Source organism: Polyergus mexicanus, unplaced genomic scaffold (genome assembly GCF_030449975.1).
Source record: "Polyergus mexicanus isolate NDT 795.1 unplaced genomic scaffold, iyPolMexi1.0 SCAF_13, whole genome shotgun sequence".
Classification (NCBI taxonomy): domain Eukaryota; kingdom Metazoa; phylum Arthropoda; class Insecta; order Hymenoptera; family Formicidae; genus Polyergus; species Polyergus mexicanus.
In genome coordinates, this window is record NW_027223333.1 from 1,120,416 (window position 1) to 1,137,525 (window position 17,110).

At 32.1% G+C, this 17,110-nt stretch overlaps 5 protein-coding genes across 9 annotated transcripts; 3 read left to right on the forward strand and 2 right to left on the reverse strand.

The window, feature by feature from the left end:
* Positions 1-941: 941 nt before the first annotated feature.
* Snr1 (SWI/SNF related, matrix associated, actin dependent regulator of chromatin, subfamily b, member 1) lies at positions 942-3,454 on the reverse strand. Of its 2 annotated transcripts, none has more exons than XM_070305693.1 (6): positions 3,319-3,454; positions 2,484-2,953; positions 2,271-2,398; positions 1,896-2,208; positions 1,517-1,693; positions 942-1,438 (listed from the first exon to the last, which is right to left on the reverse strand). In XM_070305693.1, exons 2-6 carry the CDS (start codon positions 2,933-2,935, stop codon positions 1,399-1,401), a joined length of 1,110 nt encoding a protein of 369 aa, XP_070161794.1. In that variant the 5' UTR covers positions 2,936-2,953; positions 3,319-3,454; the 3' UTR covers positions 942-1,398. The 2 variants fall into 2 exon arrangements, with proteins under 2 accessions (XP_070161794.1, XP_070161795.1); XM_070305694.1 differs by having other exon boundaries at positions 3,295-3,454.
* Positions 3,455-3,766: 312 nt separating this feature from the next.
* On the forward strand, positions 3,767-10,957 carry Ap-1-2beta (adaptor protein complex 1/2, beta subunit). 4 transcript variants are annotated; one of them, XM_070305690.1, is made up of 12 exons: positions 3,767-3,968; positions 4,768-4,880; positions 5,312-5,482; positions 6,888-6,914; positions 7,016-7,261; positions 7,485-7,745; positions 7,928-8,350; positions 8,491-9,178; positions 9,421-9,682; positions 9,780-10,131; positions 10,256-10,447; positions 10,717-10,957. In XM_070305690.1, the coding sequence occupies exons 2-12, from the start codon at positions 4,773-4,775 to the stop codon at positions 10,789-10,791; spliced, it is 2,805 nt and encodes a 934-aa protein (XP_070161791.1). In that variant the 5' UTR covers positions 3,767-3,968; positions 4,768-4,772; the 3' UTR covers positions 10,792-10,957. The 4 variants fall into 4 exon arrangements, with proteins under 4 accessions (XP_070161791.1, XP_070161790.1, XP_070161792.1 ...); XM_070305689.1 differs by lacking the exon at positions 3,767-3,968 and adding an exon at positions 3,985-4,033; XM_070305692.1 differs by lacking the exon at positions 3,767-3,968 and adding an exon at positions 4,239-4,308.
* A 517-nt stretch (positions 10,958-11,474) lies between these two features.
* On the reverse strand, positions 11,475-12,331 carry Rps27 (ribosomal protein S27). Its single transcript, XM_070305814.1, has 2 exons — positions 12,221-12,331; positions 11,475-11,795 (listed from the first exon to the last, which is right to left on the reverse strand). The coding sequence occupies exon 2, from the start codon at positions 11,792-11,794 to the stop codon at positions 11,537-11,539; it is 258 nt and encodes an 85-aa protein (XP_070161915.1). The 5' UTR covers position 11,795; positions 12,221-12,331; the 3' UTR covers positions 11,475-11,536.
* A 652-nt stretch (positions 12,332-12,983) lies between these two features.
* On the forward strand, positions 12,984-14,239 carry LOC138938648 (low molecular weight phosphotyrosine protein phosphatase-like). The gene is made up of 4 exons (XM_070305813.1): positions 12,984-13,198; positions 13,303-13,493; positions 13,782-13,952; positions 14,029-14,239. Exons 1-4 carry the CDS (start codon positions 13,162-13,164, stop codon positions 14,110-14,112), a joined length of 483 nt encoding a protein of 160 aa, XP_070161914.1. The 5' UTR covers positions 12,984-13,161; the 3' UTR covers positions 14,113-14,239.
* Positions 14,240-14,241: 2 nt separating this feature from the next.
* On the forward strand, positions 14,242-16,571 carry LOC138938647 (low molecular weight phosphotyrosine protein phosphatase-like). The gene is made up of 5 exons (XM_070305812.1): positions 14,242-15,174; positions 15,591-15,781; positions 15,849-16,010; positions 16,129-16,206; positions 16,403-16,571. The coding sequence occupies exons 1-5, from the start codon at positions 15,138-15,140 to the stop codon at positions 16,418-16,420; spliced, it is 486 nt and encodes a 161-aa protein (XP_070161913.1). The 5' UTR covers positions 14,242-15,137; the 3' UTR covers positions 16,421-16,571.
* Positions 16,572-17,110: the final 539 nt, after the last annotated feature.

Here is a 17,110-nt window from a genome sequence, read left to right on the forward strand (position 1 = left end):
TATTTTTTCTCTCTTTAGGATAAATTAAATACTTTTGAAGAAGAAAGCGAGAAAAAATAGATCTTCGAATAGCCTCGCCGTGTATCAATATTTTTTACAGGGATTCAACAATTTCTATTCAATACAATTATTTCGAAACGATTTGTCCGATACGTGGAAAAAGGAAGATATACTGAGACATATTAAATTACTTATATACATATTTGAAAATTAATTATGAAGAGCGAATTGAAAGACAAATATTTCTCAGTTAAGGGTACCAATCAAGCCTATTGCGGTCCTGTCATCGCCAGTCTATAGTCTATAGTCCAGTACAGTCCAGTATAGGCTAAATATAAAGATCTGTTTTCTCTCTCTCTCGTCATGGAATCGATTCTACTTTTATCCGAATTTTTCGGAAAGTAGAATATATATGCTTACATTTTATATGAATAAAAACTAAATATTATGATGAAGTATCGAGTAATTTACATCCTCATATATTTGCGGAATGAATTATGCATATAAATTTATGGACATTATCTGTTGCACAGTGTTTTTTTTTTCTTTCTTTTCGCATTTAATCGGCACGATACTGATGCGCGTGATTAATGAGATGTTGAAATGTTAGATAACACCCATGCCGACATAATATACTTCAGAGTGACAGTTTATCATGAATGAGTATAAAATCACGTGACGTTATCTCGTACGATTATGGCCGATTAAAATAAAATATCGTAATTATAATAAATTTTCTCATATAAAGCATAACAAATATTTTAGATATGCAGCATTCAAAACCAATTTATCAATTATATAATTTTTTATATAAAGAGAGTAATTTTAATCATTATATTCTCTCCTTGCTATCAAAGTTGATTACTATAAAAAGTTGTGTATCAGTACATATATAGTTATCAGACCATGATACTATAAAAAATGTTATATAATATATGTCAATAACATTGTAAATTATACTATGTATATATGTCGGATAGAATTACTTATATCTAGTACTCAACAAACAAGAAATCAGATTTTTTTATCAAATAAATATACATGAAAAATAGATTCCAAATTAATTGAAAAAATTTATATGGATAGCCCATTAGATTTACGACATTTTGTATATAATGAAGAATGAATTCCATGAGCAGCACAGATATAAAAACACCATTGACTATGTATATAATATGTTGCATTTCTTCCATGCAACCATGTATCCATTATTTTTTCAAATAATTGTTTCTACATTTTTTATATTCTATGCGGATTTTTTATATTCTAGTGTCGAAATAAAAATTGTATTGTGACTTTTATCTTAATACTATAAATATCAAGGGGTATATACCAAAAATTGAAATAGTATTCGTTGAAAAATGTGGATTGTATTGGGTTTCTTTTTCTAAATGCGGTCTACCAGCCAGGTGTCGTGTTTGCTAAACGTCGCATACGTCTGGAAGAGAAAATAAGCGAATGAATGATATGCCTGTATTTATCATAAAATACAATTAAGACTACAGTTAATTCTTACCGAGTATTTCGATCCTGATCGCGTATCTTCTTCTCCATCTCCGCGTCCGTTAAAGTTTCCAAGAATGGTGCCCATTGATCGGCCTCTGACGGAGGTCTAAAAGGGACTTCCACGGTAGGGAGCGGCGCTTCGGAAAATGCGTACGTTCTCTGATGCCACGACAATTGTCCGCGTACACTGCAAATATAAATCATGAGAAAAATATTCAAAATAATTAACATTTTTTTCAACGTTTATTCCCGCTGATATTCCTTCAATAGATTAAACATTACTAAATTAGATAATAGAAAATGCAACTCATATTGTGCATGTATAGCGTATCATTCTGCATAAGATAAATACAATTTTGCAATTGTAAAGAAAAGCTTTATTATTCTACCTGTAAGCAATTGCGGTGACAAATTCTCCGCCGAGACCGAGTTCCGCGCAAAGCTTCATCGCAAATTTCTCCGGATTGTTCTCTTTCTCAGACATATCCCATTCTACTTGATCTACTAAAGACGTATTGCCTACATGTATGTTTAACTTGATTATTACTCGCTGATCGTATTGATCTTCTAGAATAGTTTCCTGTGGGAATGCTTCTATTTGTTGCCTTATCGCTTGCGCAATTGCAGGAACAAACGTTAATGGATTTAAGTCTAGATCATCGCATAGTACTTCGGCGAACTGTTCGGGTGTTATAAGACTTTCTGTAAAACAAAAAGTATAATTTACTAAAGTCTTTTTTGTTATTGAATCTACAGATACGTACCGTTTTTATTCCAAGTGAAAGTGTCCCTTAATTTCTGACCTTCAATTTCCATATCTAAACGGATCGGGACGAGCATTTCCTGTTGTGCTGCATTTTCCAAGTTTGCTGATGGATCTGTATCATCAAAACTATATCGAAAGTAAAATGTGTTAGGATTATAATTGCTGTGTATAATATAAAATTACATATTTATTTTATTATAGAATTTCTTACCATAATGGAAACGTTCTAACTTTTTTATTGTGCACTCTATTACGATTTATTGGCGTAGCTTGAGGAACTGCATCCAAGTGTGAACTGTTTGGCAAACTGGGCACCCATGCCATCGACTTTTTGGATTTACCTTCTCTGGGTGCCGGTGGCTCAGTTGAATGCACAGATACAGCTTTGTATTTATCATCATTGCCCTCTATAATATCCTCTACCTCGCTAGCTCTCAATAACGAGACGCTGGATGCTAGAACGTGTTGGCTTAATCCAAGCTCCACTAATTTCTTACGTTCGTCATTGGTTATGGACCTCCTAAACATGCCAGGATATCGTTTATACAAAGACCCACGAAAAAGACGCAGGTAATTGCCAACTTCCGATCCAATGCAGTAATATTCTCCATTTTCTTCTACTTGGAAACTTATGGGTTTGTCTCCATAGGTGCGTAACGCCATTTTGATAGTTTAATTTTGCTGCAAACCAAATAAATCAAGTGTTTCACAAAATAATTATTTCAAGAATGTAAAAAACATAATAAGATATAAAAATTTTAATATATCTGACATATTGAATAATTACTGAGTTTGTGAAATAATTAAATTAATGAAGTGTATTGGTGTCCAACTGATTGATTAAATTTAACTATATTCTATTTTTTTTTATTGTAGATATATGTAAAGAATTGACGAAAATTAATCCACCTCTATTAAAAAACTATCTCAGCAGATAGAAAATTAATAATATTGAATGTGCTGTGTTTCGAAGTAAATATTTTCGAGAGTGATTCCGGAACTTGTAGCATACTTAAACTCACGTAGAAGAAAGATAATTCACACACCTACTCGCGTTTACGAATACTCATAAATCTTTTCTGTCACGCATTTGTTTATATTTTCTGATATATATTTAGTCTAGAAGCACGACATTTTTCGTTATCGAAAATCGAGATCGCATCAAATTTTTTTTTTAAGGCATAGACGAACGAATATACAAAGAAAGGATGATTATATTAAGATATATTACTACAGTATGGGTGCGTTCGAAAATTTTACGTGTAGTAAAGTAGCATTTAATTGACCAATCGGGACAAGGAAATCGTTGCTCCTTTTGTCCTGATTGGTCGATTAAACGCTACTTTATCCTACAAGATCCCACAACTTGAGAATCTTTATAAATAGCAGACCTAATGTCAAGTACACACGCTCCACATTTAGAAATAACCAATCGGAGTCATTTTACTTATCGATAACTCCATGAATCTTTGCCACCTGTCTTCTACATGTGCGTGAAACCTGCGTTCTCCGATAGCGTGCGGCGAAGTGTCATACAACGGGGTGTCATCGTATACAGTGTCGCCTACAGTCTTTACTAGAATACGAGCTTTTTCGGGGTGGGCGACGTCTCGATTCCGTTCACCCGGCTATCTGTCGGATAATTTACGATTGTTTTGATCGCCCCTTCTCCGCCCCTTCGCTACAAAATAGATAGGTAATTAATAAGCGAACAGTTGCCGCGGCTCGCTCCGCTCCAGATGCAACCGTTCGAGATACTCCGTAACGTTTCACACTTTTATCCCGTTCTATCGGCATTAAACGCCGCGTTTCCCTATCGCCTCCCCGTATCCGTCTTCGAGACGTCTGCAGTATTGAGACGAGCTCTACATTCGATGTAGAGCTTGACACCCGGTTAAGATAATCGGCGAGGGAGTTAGCGTTATGACACCATAGATTCGCGGGACATTGATCCATGCTATATAGCTAAGGTTGACAGTGAGATTTTGGACCTTTATCTTGTTCGATCGGTGCCAGTTCAAATCGTAGAAGAAACTGTATAGCGAAATCTTACTTAATTTTACTGCAGGCATCTCGAAATTACCACCCCTCCCGCCCCCTCCTCTCTCATCAGAGTTCCCCTCAGCTGATGTGAATTTTGACATATCCATTGCATTTTACACACATTTGCTGCTTTGACCCTATCATTAAATACTTTGATAATGCCATTATAGCGAATTTTAGTAAAATTTCACTTGTGTAGTAAAATTTACATAAATTATCGGTTTTATTCATTACTTTTATTTTAAATAAGTTTATATATTATTACAATTGCTTATGGTTAAGTAATTATTGAGACTTTAGCATTTTTATAAACAAGTTAGAGATATTAGATTGAAGAAAGGAGATAAAAATAAAATTCTTTGATATTCTATATATATTTAATATGTGACATTTTATTCTTGGATTGCAAATTTATATAATTTATATATTTTATTACATGTTATACTGCATAGACAAGATGACCGACTCAAAATATTTTACCACTACAAAGAAGGGGGAGATATTTGAACTCAAGTCAGAACTTAATAATGAGAAAAAAGAAAAGAAAAAGGAAGCTGTAAAAAAGGTAAACATAAAAATCTATTACTATATGTTGTTTCAAACTTCCTTTAAAAAAAAAAAAAAAAAAAAAAGTTAAAAAGCTTTTATTTTTTAATACGCAAAGAAAGAGAAACAAATTATTTGTATCTCTAAAATTTAAAAAACGATACATTACTGTAGACTAACAAGATATATATTTTTATGATTGCGTTGCTCTACTTATTACGAATCATCTAATTAATATGAAACAAATTATGTATAAGATAATAGTAATTACATAAAGTGTTTACTTTAGAAAGTAATGTAGAATAAAAATAATTAATTTTAATGATAATTAAAATAATATAGAACAAAATCTATATTTATTAAAAATACTACATTTTATATATTATCACTTATGTTGCAATAACATTATATTATTTAATAATACATATCTATCATTAATTATCTGTTCAGGTTATTGCTTCTATGACAGTCGGGAAAGACGTGTCCGCGTTATTTCCCGACGTCGTGAATTGCATGCAGACTGACAATTTGGAGCTGAAAAAACTGGTGTATCTGTATCTGATGAACTACGCCAAGAGTCAACCGGACATGGCTATCATGGCGGTCAACACGTTCGTCAAGGTAACGTAGCTTAGAAACTAGTAAACCTAATTTGTGATCACAATTTTATTATATAACGCACTTTTACCCTCTATATTACATATTTCTTGATGACACTTGGATAATGTTCAGAGTCTGTCTGTAAAGAGAGGCAAGCTGAAAAAATTGTTCATTTTCATGTATTCTTGATGACACTCAGTCTCTCTCTCTCGTCGGTATTGTAAATATGTCTCTTTATCGGATATTATCCTCGCTGTAGTTATTTTACAGCGTGCCTCGCACTGTATACAGACTGTGCTTTGCAAATTACAATTTGCACAGGGCTGTCTGCAGGACGGAATGTAATTTTTTCGTAACTTCATTACGACTGAATTGTTTATTTTTCAAAGAGCACAGAGGGAAAGGGGAAGGGAGATAGGGTCTGGACTTTGGTTGCTATACTTTATATTTTAATAATAATTTATTATTACTTGAATGATCAAATTATATAATAATGTAACGTGTGGAAACATCTCCTTTTTTTATAACATCTTTTTGTATGCAAAACCAAATTCCAGAATGTACTCCATTAAGTGTATACTATTATATTAATATATATATTTATATGTGATTGATTAATAATTAAATAAAAATTTATAGAGAAATTTATAAAATCCGATACATATATTACTTTCCTCACGCTAATGCACTAAACAATCTTATTTTCATGGAATATTGAGCATGTGTAACTTTCTTTGATTTGTGAAAAAATTTCAATTTTTACTCAAACCGCTTGAAGCAAATTGTATATTTTTCCGCATTGCTATATATTTGTGACAAATATATTTTAAATCGAATTTTTGAAATTATGCAAATACTATCTGGAAAAATGATAAATTCAAATGTTAATCTCTTACTCTCAAATTTCTAATGTGCAGCAGCATGAAGAATGTGATTCCTTAAATGTTATTTCGTTTATATATATATATATATATATATATATATAATTGCAATTGGTGCTTGTATAAAGATCATATTTACTAAATGCACACATAATTTATATTATTCTCAAAATTTCAATGTATCTAATGAATCTATAATTCGTGTTATAAATATAATACTTTATAATACAAATAATATAAATATTCTGTAAATATGCTCTTTTCTATGTTAGATAATATATATACGTACCTTGTTTAAGCTATCTTTATTTGCATGATGCTGATATTGGTGTAACATTCGTAATTTAACTTTCTTTTAAAGCCAGAGCAATTGTATAAAAGAAAAAAAAGAACTTACAATATAAGCGATACCTTGTGCTCTTTAAAAAATGACCAGTTCTTGATCATATACTATTTTATAAATGACTGATAAGTATAGTATTTAACACTTAATGAAAAATGGTGACGGTGACCAATTTGACCTTTTTCGTTCTGACACGCAAAAGGAGCTAGCGACATCTCCGATGACAAAGGTACCAATGCTATTTTCTATTTTGTTAAAATTCATGGGTTGAGATAGATAGCCACTACTGTGACTAGACTTGAATCCCTGGCTTGCCCGATTTTTGCGCAGGATTGCGAGGACCCAAATCCGCTGATTCGCGCGCTAGCAGTTCGCACGATGGGATGTATACGCGTCGACAAGATAACCGAATATCTATGTGAGCCGCTGCGCAAGTGCCTGAAGGACGAGGATCCGTATGTACGCAAGACCGCAGCCGTGTGCGTCGCCAAACTTTATGACATTAACGCGGCCTTGGTCGAGGACCAGGGATTTCTGGATCAATTGAAGGATCTTCTGTCTGACAGCAATCCAATGGTACACTAGCTTTCCACTCTGTCATAGCTTGATAGACTTTAAATACAATAGCAAAAATCAACATTTTCAGATTTTACTATATGTCTGCATATATTTCATAAAATATATTATTAGAAAAATTGGTAAAAGAGACATTTTTAAACCAAAGGGATTAAAATTATCTGAATAGTTATTCTTAAAAAAATTATAAGATTAAATAATATGATAATACGATTATTGCTAGGTTGTCGCAAACGCAGTAGCTGCATTGTCCGAGATCAACGAGGCGAGTCCAAACGGTCAACCGTTAGTGGAGATGAATGCACAGACCATAAACAAACTACTGACGGCCCTCAATGAATGTACAGAATGGGGCCAAGTTTTCATCTTGGATTCACTGGCGAATTATTCGCCTAAGGACGATCGCGAGGCGCAAAGCATTTGCGAACGAATCACTCCACGTCTGGCGCATGCTAATGCTGCAGTCGTGCTCTCTGCTGTCAAGGTAAATATGAATAAATTATAGGTCCAGAAAAAGAGAAAAACTAAATAAATCATATTTTATACAATTTATCACATTAGCTGTAGAATCTAAGAATTAAAAGAAATAAATGTCTTAATATTTTTATTTTTTGGGGATTTTTTTTTTGACGATTTTATATTAATCGAATTTACTTTGATACACAGGTATTAATGAAACTGATGGAGATGTTGCAATCCGAATCGGATTTCGTCGGCACACTTACGAAGAAATTAGCACCTCCTCTCGTCACATTATTGAGCTCCGAGCCGGAAGTTCAATACGTCGCATTAAGAAACATCAATCTCATCGTGCAGAAGCGACCCGATATTTTGAAACATGAGATGAAAGTATTCTTTGTCAAATATAACGATCCAATATATGTAAAACTGGAAAAGCTGGATATTATGATTCGTTTAGCGTCCCAGGCTAATATCGCACAAGTTCTATCGGAACTGAAAGAATACGCTACTGAGGTTGACGTGGACTTTGTAAGGAAAGCTGTAAGGGCTATCGGTCGTTGCGCCATAAAAGTTGAACCATCCGCAGAACGTTGCGTGTCCACATTGCTAGACCTGATACAAACCAAGGTAATTAAATAAAAGATGTCTTGAAGCAGAGAGAATTATCAAATTTATTCTTTTGATAATCTTAATATACTATTGATCTTTTAAAATTATTTGATTATTTACGATCTTTTTTTTTAAATTTTAAAATTTTTTCTTTTCAGGTGAATTATGTTGTTCAAGAAGCGATTGTGGTAATAAAAGATATCTTCCGCAAATATCCTAACAAGTATGAGAGCATAATTTCGACCCTATGCGAGAATCTGGACACACTTGACGAGCCAGAAGCGCGTGCTTCCATGATTTGGATCATTGGAGAATACGCGGAGCGTATCGATAATGCAGACGAACTATTAGAGAGCTTCCTCGAGGGATTCCACGACGAGAACACACAGGTGCAGCTTCAACTGCTCACGGCGATTGTGAAACTGTTTCTCAAGAGACCGACAGATACGCAAGAGTTGGTTCAGCAAGTACTCAGTCTGGCGACACAAGATTCTGACAATCCCGATCTGCGAGACCGCGGTTTTATATATTGGCGGCTACTTAGCACCGATCCGGCGGCGGCTAAAGAGGTGGTGCTCGCGGAAAAACCTCTAATCTCGGAAGAAACAGATCTGTTAGAGCCGACGCTGTTGGACGAATTGATTTGTCATATCTCGAGCTTGGCATCCGTATATCACAAACCTCCGACGGCATTCGTCGAGGGGAGAGCCGCGGGCGCTAGAAAGTCCTTGCCAGCTAGAAGTAATTCAAACGAAGATTCTGCCCGTACAACAAATGCACAGCCTCACGCGCAGGTTATACCCGCTCAAGATTCTCTGATAGGCGACCTCCTCAGTATGGACATCGGTAGGTGAATCCTAGATTTGATAACCGGAAAATTAAAATGCATAATAACATATAAACTTAACAAGTCTTGTGTGTACATATAAAAATATCCTAATCTGCCTTTTTTTAGATAGTATGTTACCTTTTTCTATTTTTTAAATCGGATAAAAAAACTATCCTATTGTCTACATTCAATTAATATGATTTGTTATTTTAATACATCTATTTACATGGTAATATTCAATGCTTACTCTTTATTTCAGGTGGACCAGCAATAGTCACACCGACACCCGCGCCACAATCAGCGGGATTAGGACTAGATCTTCTAGGCGGCGGTTTGGACGGGATTCTAAGCAATACCGATAGCACAACCGCAGCGCCGGTCGTTTCCCAGAGTACAACAGGTTTGCTCGGCGACATATTCGGCTTTAACCAAGGTCCCACATCTTATATATCTCCCAAAGTTAACTGGTTGCCAGCCGAAAAAGGCAAGGGCTTCGACATTTGGGGTACATTCACGAGAAAGTAATTAATACTATATACATGATATAGCAATTAATATAGATTAACATATCATTTTTCAATGTACGAATAATTTTGAAATGTCATGTCGACATTGTAGGAACGGACAGATTAGCATGGATATGACTTTCACAAATAAGGCGATGCAACCCATGGGAGGATTCGCGATACAGCTTAACAAAAATAGCTTTGGACTAACGCCGGCAGCTCCGTTGCAAGTACCGGCTCCCCTGAATCCTGGAGCGAGTATAGAAACGAATGTTATATTGTCTACCTCGGGTGCAGTACAACGCATGGAGCCCTTAAATAATCTTCAAGTCGCTATCAAGAACAATATCGACGTTTTCTACTTCGCGTGTCTCGTCCCAATGAACGTGTACTTCGCAGAGGATGGCCAATTGGACAAGAGAGTATTTCTTTCAACTTGGAAAGATATACCTGCACAAAATGAGGTATTAATATATCACCAACTTTCACGTCTATATATATTTATGTGGAAACGATATACTGCAAGGTTTACAAAATGTAATTGATAAAAATTTTTAAGACATATATATATATATATATTACTTGCAGGTACAATATACACTAAATGGAGTAATGTTGACTGCGGATCAAGTTGTACAAAAAATGCAACAAAACAATGTTTTCACAATTGCCAAGAGAAACGTGGAGGGCCAAGACATGCTTTATCAGTCTCTCAAGTTGACAAACAATGTTTGGGTGTTGAATGAGTTGAAGATCCAACCAGGCAACCCTGATGTCACAGTATGTTTAATACAGAACATTCCATTTTAATTTTTCCAATGCAATTAGTTCCAGGAAATTTTAATGGTTATTTAAAGAAATTAATCAGATCATAATTATTTGGTTCCAAGGGGCACATTCTATCATCTAGTGTAATTTTGTTCTGGATTAGAGTATAATTTTTTAAATAACCACTAGTTAGATAATCACATAGGAAGATTATTATATTTATTTTATAGTTTCTCAAAAATTTCGCAATTTTAAAATTATTCCTTTTTCTTTAATTACAGTTATCCCTGAAATCTCGATCAGTGGAAGTCGCTCCTGGAGTATTTCAAGCATATAACGCAATCTTACATTCTTAAATTTTTTCTTTTTTTTATCAATTAGAATATTGCCGTAAAATATAAACTATAAAAGATATAGCACGCAAGCATGTGCGCAGCAGCTTATATTTATAGAAGCTATCTGTTTCATCTGCATATTGTGCATGAGATTCGAGATCTTGAAATACAGTACCATAGAACTCTCTCTCGCTGTTACATATTGCCGAATTTATTATAAAAATGATCCCTGATATATATGAAAATAAAAGATCATGATAATATCTGTCCTTTTTTTTTTTTTTTTTTTTTTTGTAAATTACAGATATAATATTATTTATATTGCATACACACATATTCACATGTATAGAAAATAAAATAAAATTTAGAAATCAATGTAAAAACTGTAGAATAATATATGTTTAAAGCGCAATTTTAAATGTTTTATAAAAATTAAGTTTTTTTTTCAATATTTTATAAAGAAATTTAATTAAAATTAATTCAAATATAGTTTTGCAATTTTATTTCAAGTTTATTTTAATTTTATTAATAGTAAACAGTTCTTTGCAAGATAATTGCAATTTATCATTTATAAACTAACAATATATATGAAGATCTAATTTTTCAAATTTCTGAAAAATATCTTTAGTACAAATCTTTTATGCATTCAATCCAATATATTCTGTATAATATACAAGTAAAACATGTTCAATAACAAAAGAATATTATAATGTGATGGTATTTATTTATCGAATATAAAGAAAAGCATTAAATACATCACGTAAAATTAACATTGGACTTTTCTTCTAAAAGAGCATCCTTCCGTTAGTCTTGCTTTTCCACCCGTCGGTGTACAAAGTATCGTACGGCATCCATCACATTCTACTGGCCTTTGGGCATGGGAAAATATAGTTTTGATAGCATAACAGCCCGGACATTTGACATCCATAAAATAACTGTTGGGCTTCTGCACAAGTCTTTTCAGCTTGTGTTTCCTTTTCTCCTCGATGGGACTGGGATGTAAAAAATCTCTGGCCAATGGCATTCTGCAAAACAGAAAATCAGTTGCTGGAAAATCTCTCGCCAAAAGTACACTCACATGTCGTTCTGTCAAACAGGGAGTATATCTTTTTACATATTTTGTACGTTTTCTCTTGAGACAAGCAATGATATACATAACATTGTGCAATCTTGTCTAATAGTAATGATATTAGTGAGAAAATAAAGAATTCAAATGATGTAAATTCGACTTGTTAATCGGTTTAACACAGATACGATGAATTGAAAGTGTGAACTGTTTTATTTGTTACTGTATAATAATATTTTTCTGATATATGTAGTAATGGGCGATACGGGGGCCGAAATGCCGCTACGATATGTATGTTGAATAACTTATTCCCGGACTAATCGAGTCCATTGTATTGCAAATAAATCAGATCCTTGTATATAGCGAATAAAACAATATACATACTTGCGTGATGCGCTGCGTATTTTGCCTTAATTTCAATAATTACAATCGTAACCACGTGTTTAGTACAACGTTATGCACTGGAAAGGAACATCATCAGATTCGACGCGAAACATTTTAATCCCTAATACCCGTCAGTATTGCCAACTGTTTTCTGCCACTTGAACGTCAACCTATAGTAACAACTAGATTATGTATAGAGTTAAGGTGCCTTTACATGGGAGCGTTAAGATTTCTTCACATGACAGCATTAAGCGTCGAGTATCTGCGCAGAAAATTGCGCAGAATTTAATTTCAGCCTAGAATCTATCTCGTTTAAATTCTGCGCATTTTTCTGCGCAGACGCTCGACGCTTAACGCTGCCATGTAAAGGCATCTTTAGATGTCAAAATCTTTCACGTATGTAGATATCGTTTGATTGATCAACCAGAAGAAAGAAATTTTTGTCTCCTTTTTTTGTCTCCTGATTGGTCAATCAAACTCAACTTTACTCCTAGATGCCATTCTCGTTTAAAGCCCGTATTAGACTACGCATTAAAAATTGGACATTAAAGATTGCAATTTGACTAATCAGAACAAAAGAAACTAAAATTTCTTTGTTTTGATTGATCAAATTTCAATCTTTAAGCGTAGTTTGATCTGTGGTTTAATTGTATGATACAGGACGTTTTCCAGCAAACAGATAACATAGTGTACTACACATTATCACGGGATTGGCTATCAAATACAGAATTTTAAATTTCTTCATTTGACAGCCGATCATATGATAATGTGTAGTACACTGCCATCTGTGAACCTTGCTGGAAAACGCTCTTTTTGTATCTGCTTTTTGGAAACCAGCCTAAATATTATCGTCTTGTTCGTGTGATATGAAATGTATAAAATATTTTTTAAATAATTTTTATTTATATACAAAAGTATAAACTGTATTTTATATATATAGAATGTCGCAGAAAAAAAGAGTACTTATGATTTGTTTAGGTAAATATATTAAATATATATAATAGAAAGAGAAAAAAAATTCTAAAAGATTTATGTAGTTATATTATGTTTATTAATTACTACTTGTATATTTCATGTTGTAGGCAATATTTGTCGTTCACCGATAGCAGAAGCTGTATTTGAAAATGAAATAAGCAAGAGAGGTTTGAAGAATCAATGGGAAGTAGAAAGCGCTGCTATTATAGGATATCATACAGGTAAAATACCAGATCATAGAGCTTTGAGTACACTACAGGAAAATGGGATCACCAATTATTCTCACAGAGCACGCCAAGTAAGACTGTAGCTGATATTAAACATTTAAATTATAATATACAAATTTTATCTCATTGTAATTCATATAAATAACAATATCTTGGTCTCTTTTGATGTGAAAAATTTTGGAAATTTTTTTATAAGAAGAATGAATATATATGAATATTATGACTATAATTAAACAATTATTTAGAATTATCCAAGTCACATTATTACAAATTGTTTATTGTATTAAAATTTTTTTTTTTTATATAGATTTATATAGATTTTTTTTATAGAGATTTTTTATAAATTTTTTTTTATATAGATTAATCAAAATGATTTTAATAAATTTGATTGGATATTTGGCATGGATGATGATAACATTCGAGATATAAATGATATAAAGAATCTAAAGCCAATGGAATGCCGGGCAAAAGTGGAGCTTCTAGGAAGTTATGATCCAAGCGGAGAAGTCATAATACGAGATCCGTATCGTGTATGTCATCTTTCAACATTCATAAAATCAGAAAACAAAATGGAATTATTAAATTGGTTTTATGATTTTCTTGCAGGATGCTGGTAGCGCAGGATTTCAAAAAGCCTATGAGCAATGCCTGAGAAGTGTAACAGTATTTTTAAACAAATATGCAAATTAATACAAAGAGTAATCTAAATATTAATTTAAAAACAATTTCAGGAAAATATGTTTTAATATAAATTAATAAAATTTTATGTTACCAAATTTTTCTTCATCTATGACTACCTAAAATGACCATCTAAAATATCGAGAATAATTCTTTTTCTTTGAATTAAAATCCTAAAAATATATCATTTATATGAATATGTGGTTTAATGAAGTCATATTTTTGTGAAAAATTATATCTCATACAATAACATAATTGAAAGAATAGATCTTTAGTGTTTTAAAGTCTATGAAAAAAATGGAGCTTTAAAGATGACTGAATTTGCGAATTGGTTTTGATGTTATCTTTACTTACAAGTAATTACTTTTATAAATATATATATTCTATTGAAAATTTGCAGTGATGTATATTATATGTGCTTGTAACCCAATTTCTTAATATTAAAGTAGAAAACATTAAAGTGGAGCAGAAGAGATTAAGCAAAGCAAAACATTAAATATAGCTGAAGAAAAGGCAATAAGAAAAGAAATATGTTAATAAAAGATTATTAATAAGATAAAGCAAGAGATGTGACTATAAGGAAAAGGAAGCCAATTTCTCGGAAGCTGACGTAAACAGCTGACGAGGCAAATTGACAAGGATCACCATTGCACTCAATCTAATTAATATATATTAAGTATATATATCGAGATGCTCCGAAGACGAAGCTCGTTCGCTCACTCAATCGCATACTAACAAAGTACTATACGTATCGCGCCCGATCTCTATAACCGCGAAGTGAAAAGAGTATCAAGTTTTGTGAAATACATCAATTTCTACCAAAAGTCCGGGAGTCTTATTTCAAGCGTGGATTCTAATCCTTTGGGCGTACAAATTCCAAAAAACCTCTCTTCCTTAGCGGTTTTGGGCACAACAATATGCATTGTCATCATAAGGGAGCCGCATTTTAAGAAAATTGAATAGATATTACATAATTCTTTCTAATTTTTCTAGCAACTTATAGATAATAACTTGCAATTAGTGAGAGGAATCAAGAAATGACGCAAAAGAAGAGAGTTCTTATGGTTTGTTTAGGTACTTTAATTTATTAATTATTGATTATGTAATTTTTTAAATTGTTTTCTATTATTTTAGATAGAAAATGGAAGTTAGATGTAATATAATTTCAACTTTCTTTTTCTTACAAAGGAATGAATATTGAATTTATTAGATTACTTTTATATTATATATATGATAAAAAAGTAATCTTTTTCTAATATTATTTTGTAAAACAAAACTATTTCACTTGAGATTATAAGTTTCTTTACTATTATTAAACGTTACGTAATTAATAGCGAATATGTATATTACCCGCGAAAATGAAATATCTATATGGTTAATCTATAATGCATTCATTTTTTAGAGCGCGTAAAAAACATGTTTTTTTAAAGACGATAATATTAGAGTCAACTAAATTAGAGTCTCTCGTATAATTTCTTCGCTATTTCTAGGAAATAGTTGCCGCTCTCCTATCGCAGAGGCAGTATTTCAGGATCAAGTGCGAAAAATGGGTCTATCCGATTTTTGGGAAGTGGAAAGTGCCGCTATTCTGAAATATCACGTAGGCAATGCTCCGGAACCTAGAGCAATGTCTACTCTTCGCAAAGAGGAAATTACAAATTACTCTCATGTCGCGAGACAAGTGAGTCATCGTTGGGGTATCTTCTTTATATAAAATTCTTTTTGTTGGATAAAAATGGTATTTTTAGATCACAATAAATGATTTCTACAAATTTGATTGGATATTCGGAATGGACGAATATATTATTCATAAGTTATATGAAATGCGACCGGAAGATAATCAAGTGACGATTGAACTCCTTGGAAAATATGATCCGGCTGGAATAGTTGTCATAAGAGATCCCTTATTTGTACGTATTGCATAAAATTAATCTCATAAAAAAAAAACCATGTTTAAAAGGTCAAGCATTCTTTATTGTATTTTTCTAATATAAAATTATAATATCAATAAATTTTTTCTATCGATAGGACGTTGGTAGTGCTGGATTTGAGAAAGCGTTTCAACAGGCTTTAAGGAGTGTGCGTTCATTTTTGACAATTAACATGGTATTTTATCCGATTCTTTTAGTATTATTTATAGGATATAATTTAAGAAAAAGGATAATCGAACTTTATATGAATATATATATTCTTTGCAAAGCATAATTCTGCAAAATTTTGCAATTTATTTTAAAATCTCTTTCTTTTTGTGGATATACTGATATATATTTTCACAACTAATTAAAATACGTTTTACTTATAGGATGTGTACAAGAGATAAGATATTAAAAGTTTTAATTTTATGGAAATACTAATATTCTCAGAGACAAAAAAATGGAGAAATAATATTTATATAATTTTTAATATCTCCGAGCAGATTATATATATATATTATCCTTCTCCCTTTTCCTTTCTTTATAAAATTAAAACTATTATATATCTCAAATTAATAAGAATACAAAAGTATAATGATAATAAATATAATATAATGTATAAAAGAAGTCGTGAGAGAGGATGACGATGAAAAATTAAAATAGACTAAAACAAACTTTTTTTTTGTATATTTATTTTTAGTAGATAAGCAATTAAATAAGATTATTTTCTATGATAATGTTTAATTGATTTTTTTTCGTTATTGACAAAATTTTTATTTGTTTGAAATATATAAACAAATAATTTATCTAATTTTATGCGAATAAAAATTATATTACAATATAAGAAAAAAAAAACATTTATGGATATATTTTATATATATATTAATTATATATTATATTTATATACGACTCGTCATGAAGCGAGAGCAAAAGCAACGTGCACACTGATGTACATATAGCAACTAAAACGCTAAGTACATAATAAAAAGTAAAATCGTTTATTTTGTACGGTCATGCTGTATCTGTCAAAAAGAGTACGGCATGAAAAATGTGACTTTTCATAGGTAACTATTCAATATATATTTTATATTATATAG

What these genes read in the sequence shown, in the direction of transcription:
- Snr1 (XM_070305693.1), bottom strand. Translation starts at nt 2,935, where the DNA reads ATGGCGTTACGCACCTATGGAGACAAACCCATAAGTTTCCAAGTAGAA. An exon ending in GTTAGAACGTTTCCATTATG is followed by an intron (nt 2,399 to 2,483) that starts GTAAGAAATTCT and finishes CTTTCGATATAG; the next exon opens with TTTTGATGATACAGATCCAT. An exon ending in TTTCACTTGGAATAAAAACG is followed by an intron (nt 2,209 to 2,270) that starts GTACGTATCTGT and finishes TTTGTTTTACAG; the next exon opens with AAAGTCTTATAACACCCGAA.
- Ap-1-2beta (XM_070305689.1), top strand. Translation starts at nt 4,012, where the DNA reads ATGCAACCGTTCGAGATACTCC. An exon ending in CGGTCAACACGTTCGTCAAG is followed by an intron (nt 5,483 to 6,887) that starts GTAACGTAGCTT and finishes GACACGCAAAAG; the next exon opens with GAGCTAGCGACATCTCCGAT. An exon ending in TAGACCTGATACAAACCAAG is followed by an intron (nt 8,351 to 8,490) that starts GTAATTAAATAA and finishes TTTTCTTTTCAG; the next exon opens with GTGAATTATGTTGTTCAAGA.
- LOC138938647 (XM_070305812.1), top strand. Translation starts at nt 15,138, where the DNA reads ATGACGCAAAAGAAGAGAGTTCTTATGGTTTGTTTAG. An exon ending in ACTCTCATGTCGCGAGACAA is followed by an intron (nt 15,782 to 15,848) that starts GTGAGTCATCGT and finishes TGGTATTTTTAG; the next exon opens with ATCACAATAAATGATTTCTA. An exon ending in TCATAAGAGATCCCTTATTT is followed by an intron (nt 16,011 to 16,128) that starts GTACGTATTGCA and finishes TTCTATCGATAG; the next exon opens with GACGTTGGTAGTGCTGGATT.
- Rps27 (XM_070305814.1), bottom strand. Translation starts at nt 11,794, where the DNA reads ATGCCATTGGCCAGAGATTTTTTACATCCCAGTCCCATCGAGGAGAAA.
- LOC138938648 (XM_070305813.1), top strand. Translation starts at nt 13,162, where the DNA reads ATGTCGCAGAAAAAAAGAGTACTTATGATTTGTTTAG. An exon ending in AGTACTTATGATTTGTTTAG is followed by an intron (nt 13,199 to 13,302) that starts GTAAATATATTA and finishes TTCATGTTGTAG; the next exon opens with GCAATATTTGTCGTTCACCG. An exon ending in ATTCTCACAGAGCACGCCAA is followed by an intron (nt 13,494 to 13,781) that starts GTAAGACTGTAG and finishes TTTTTTATATAG; the next exon opens with ATTAATCAAAATGATTTTAA.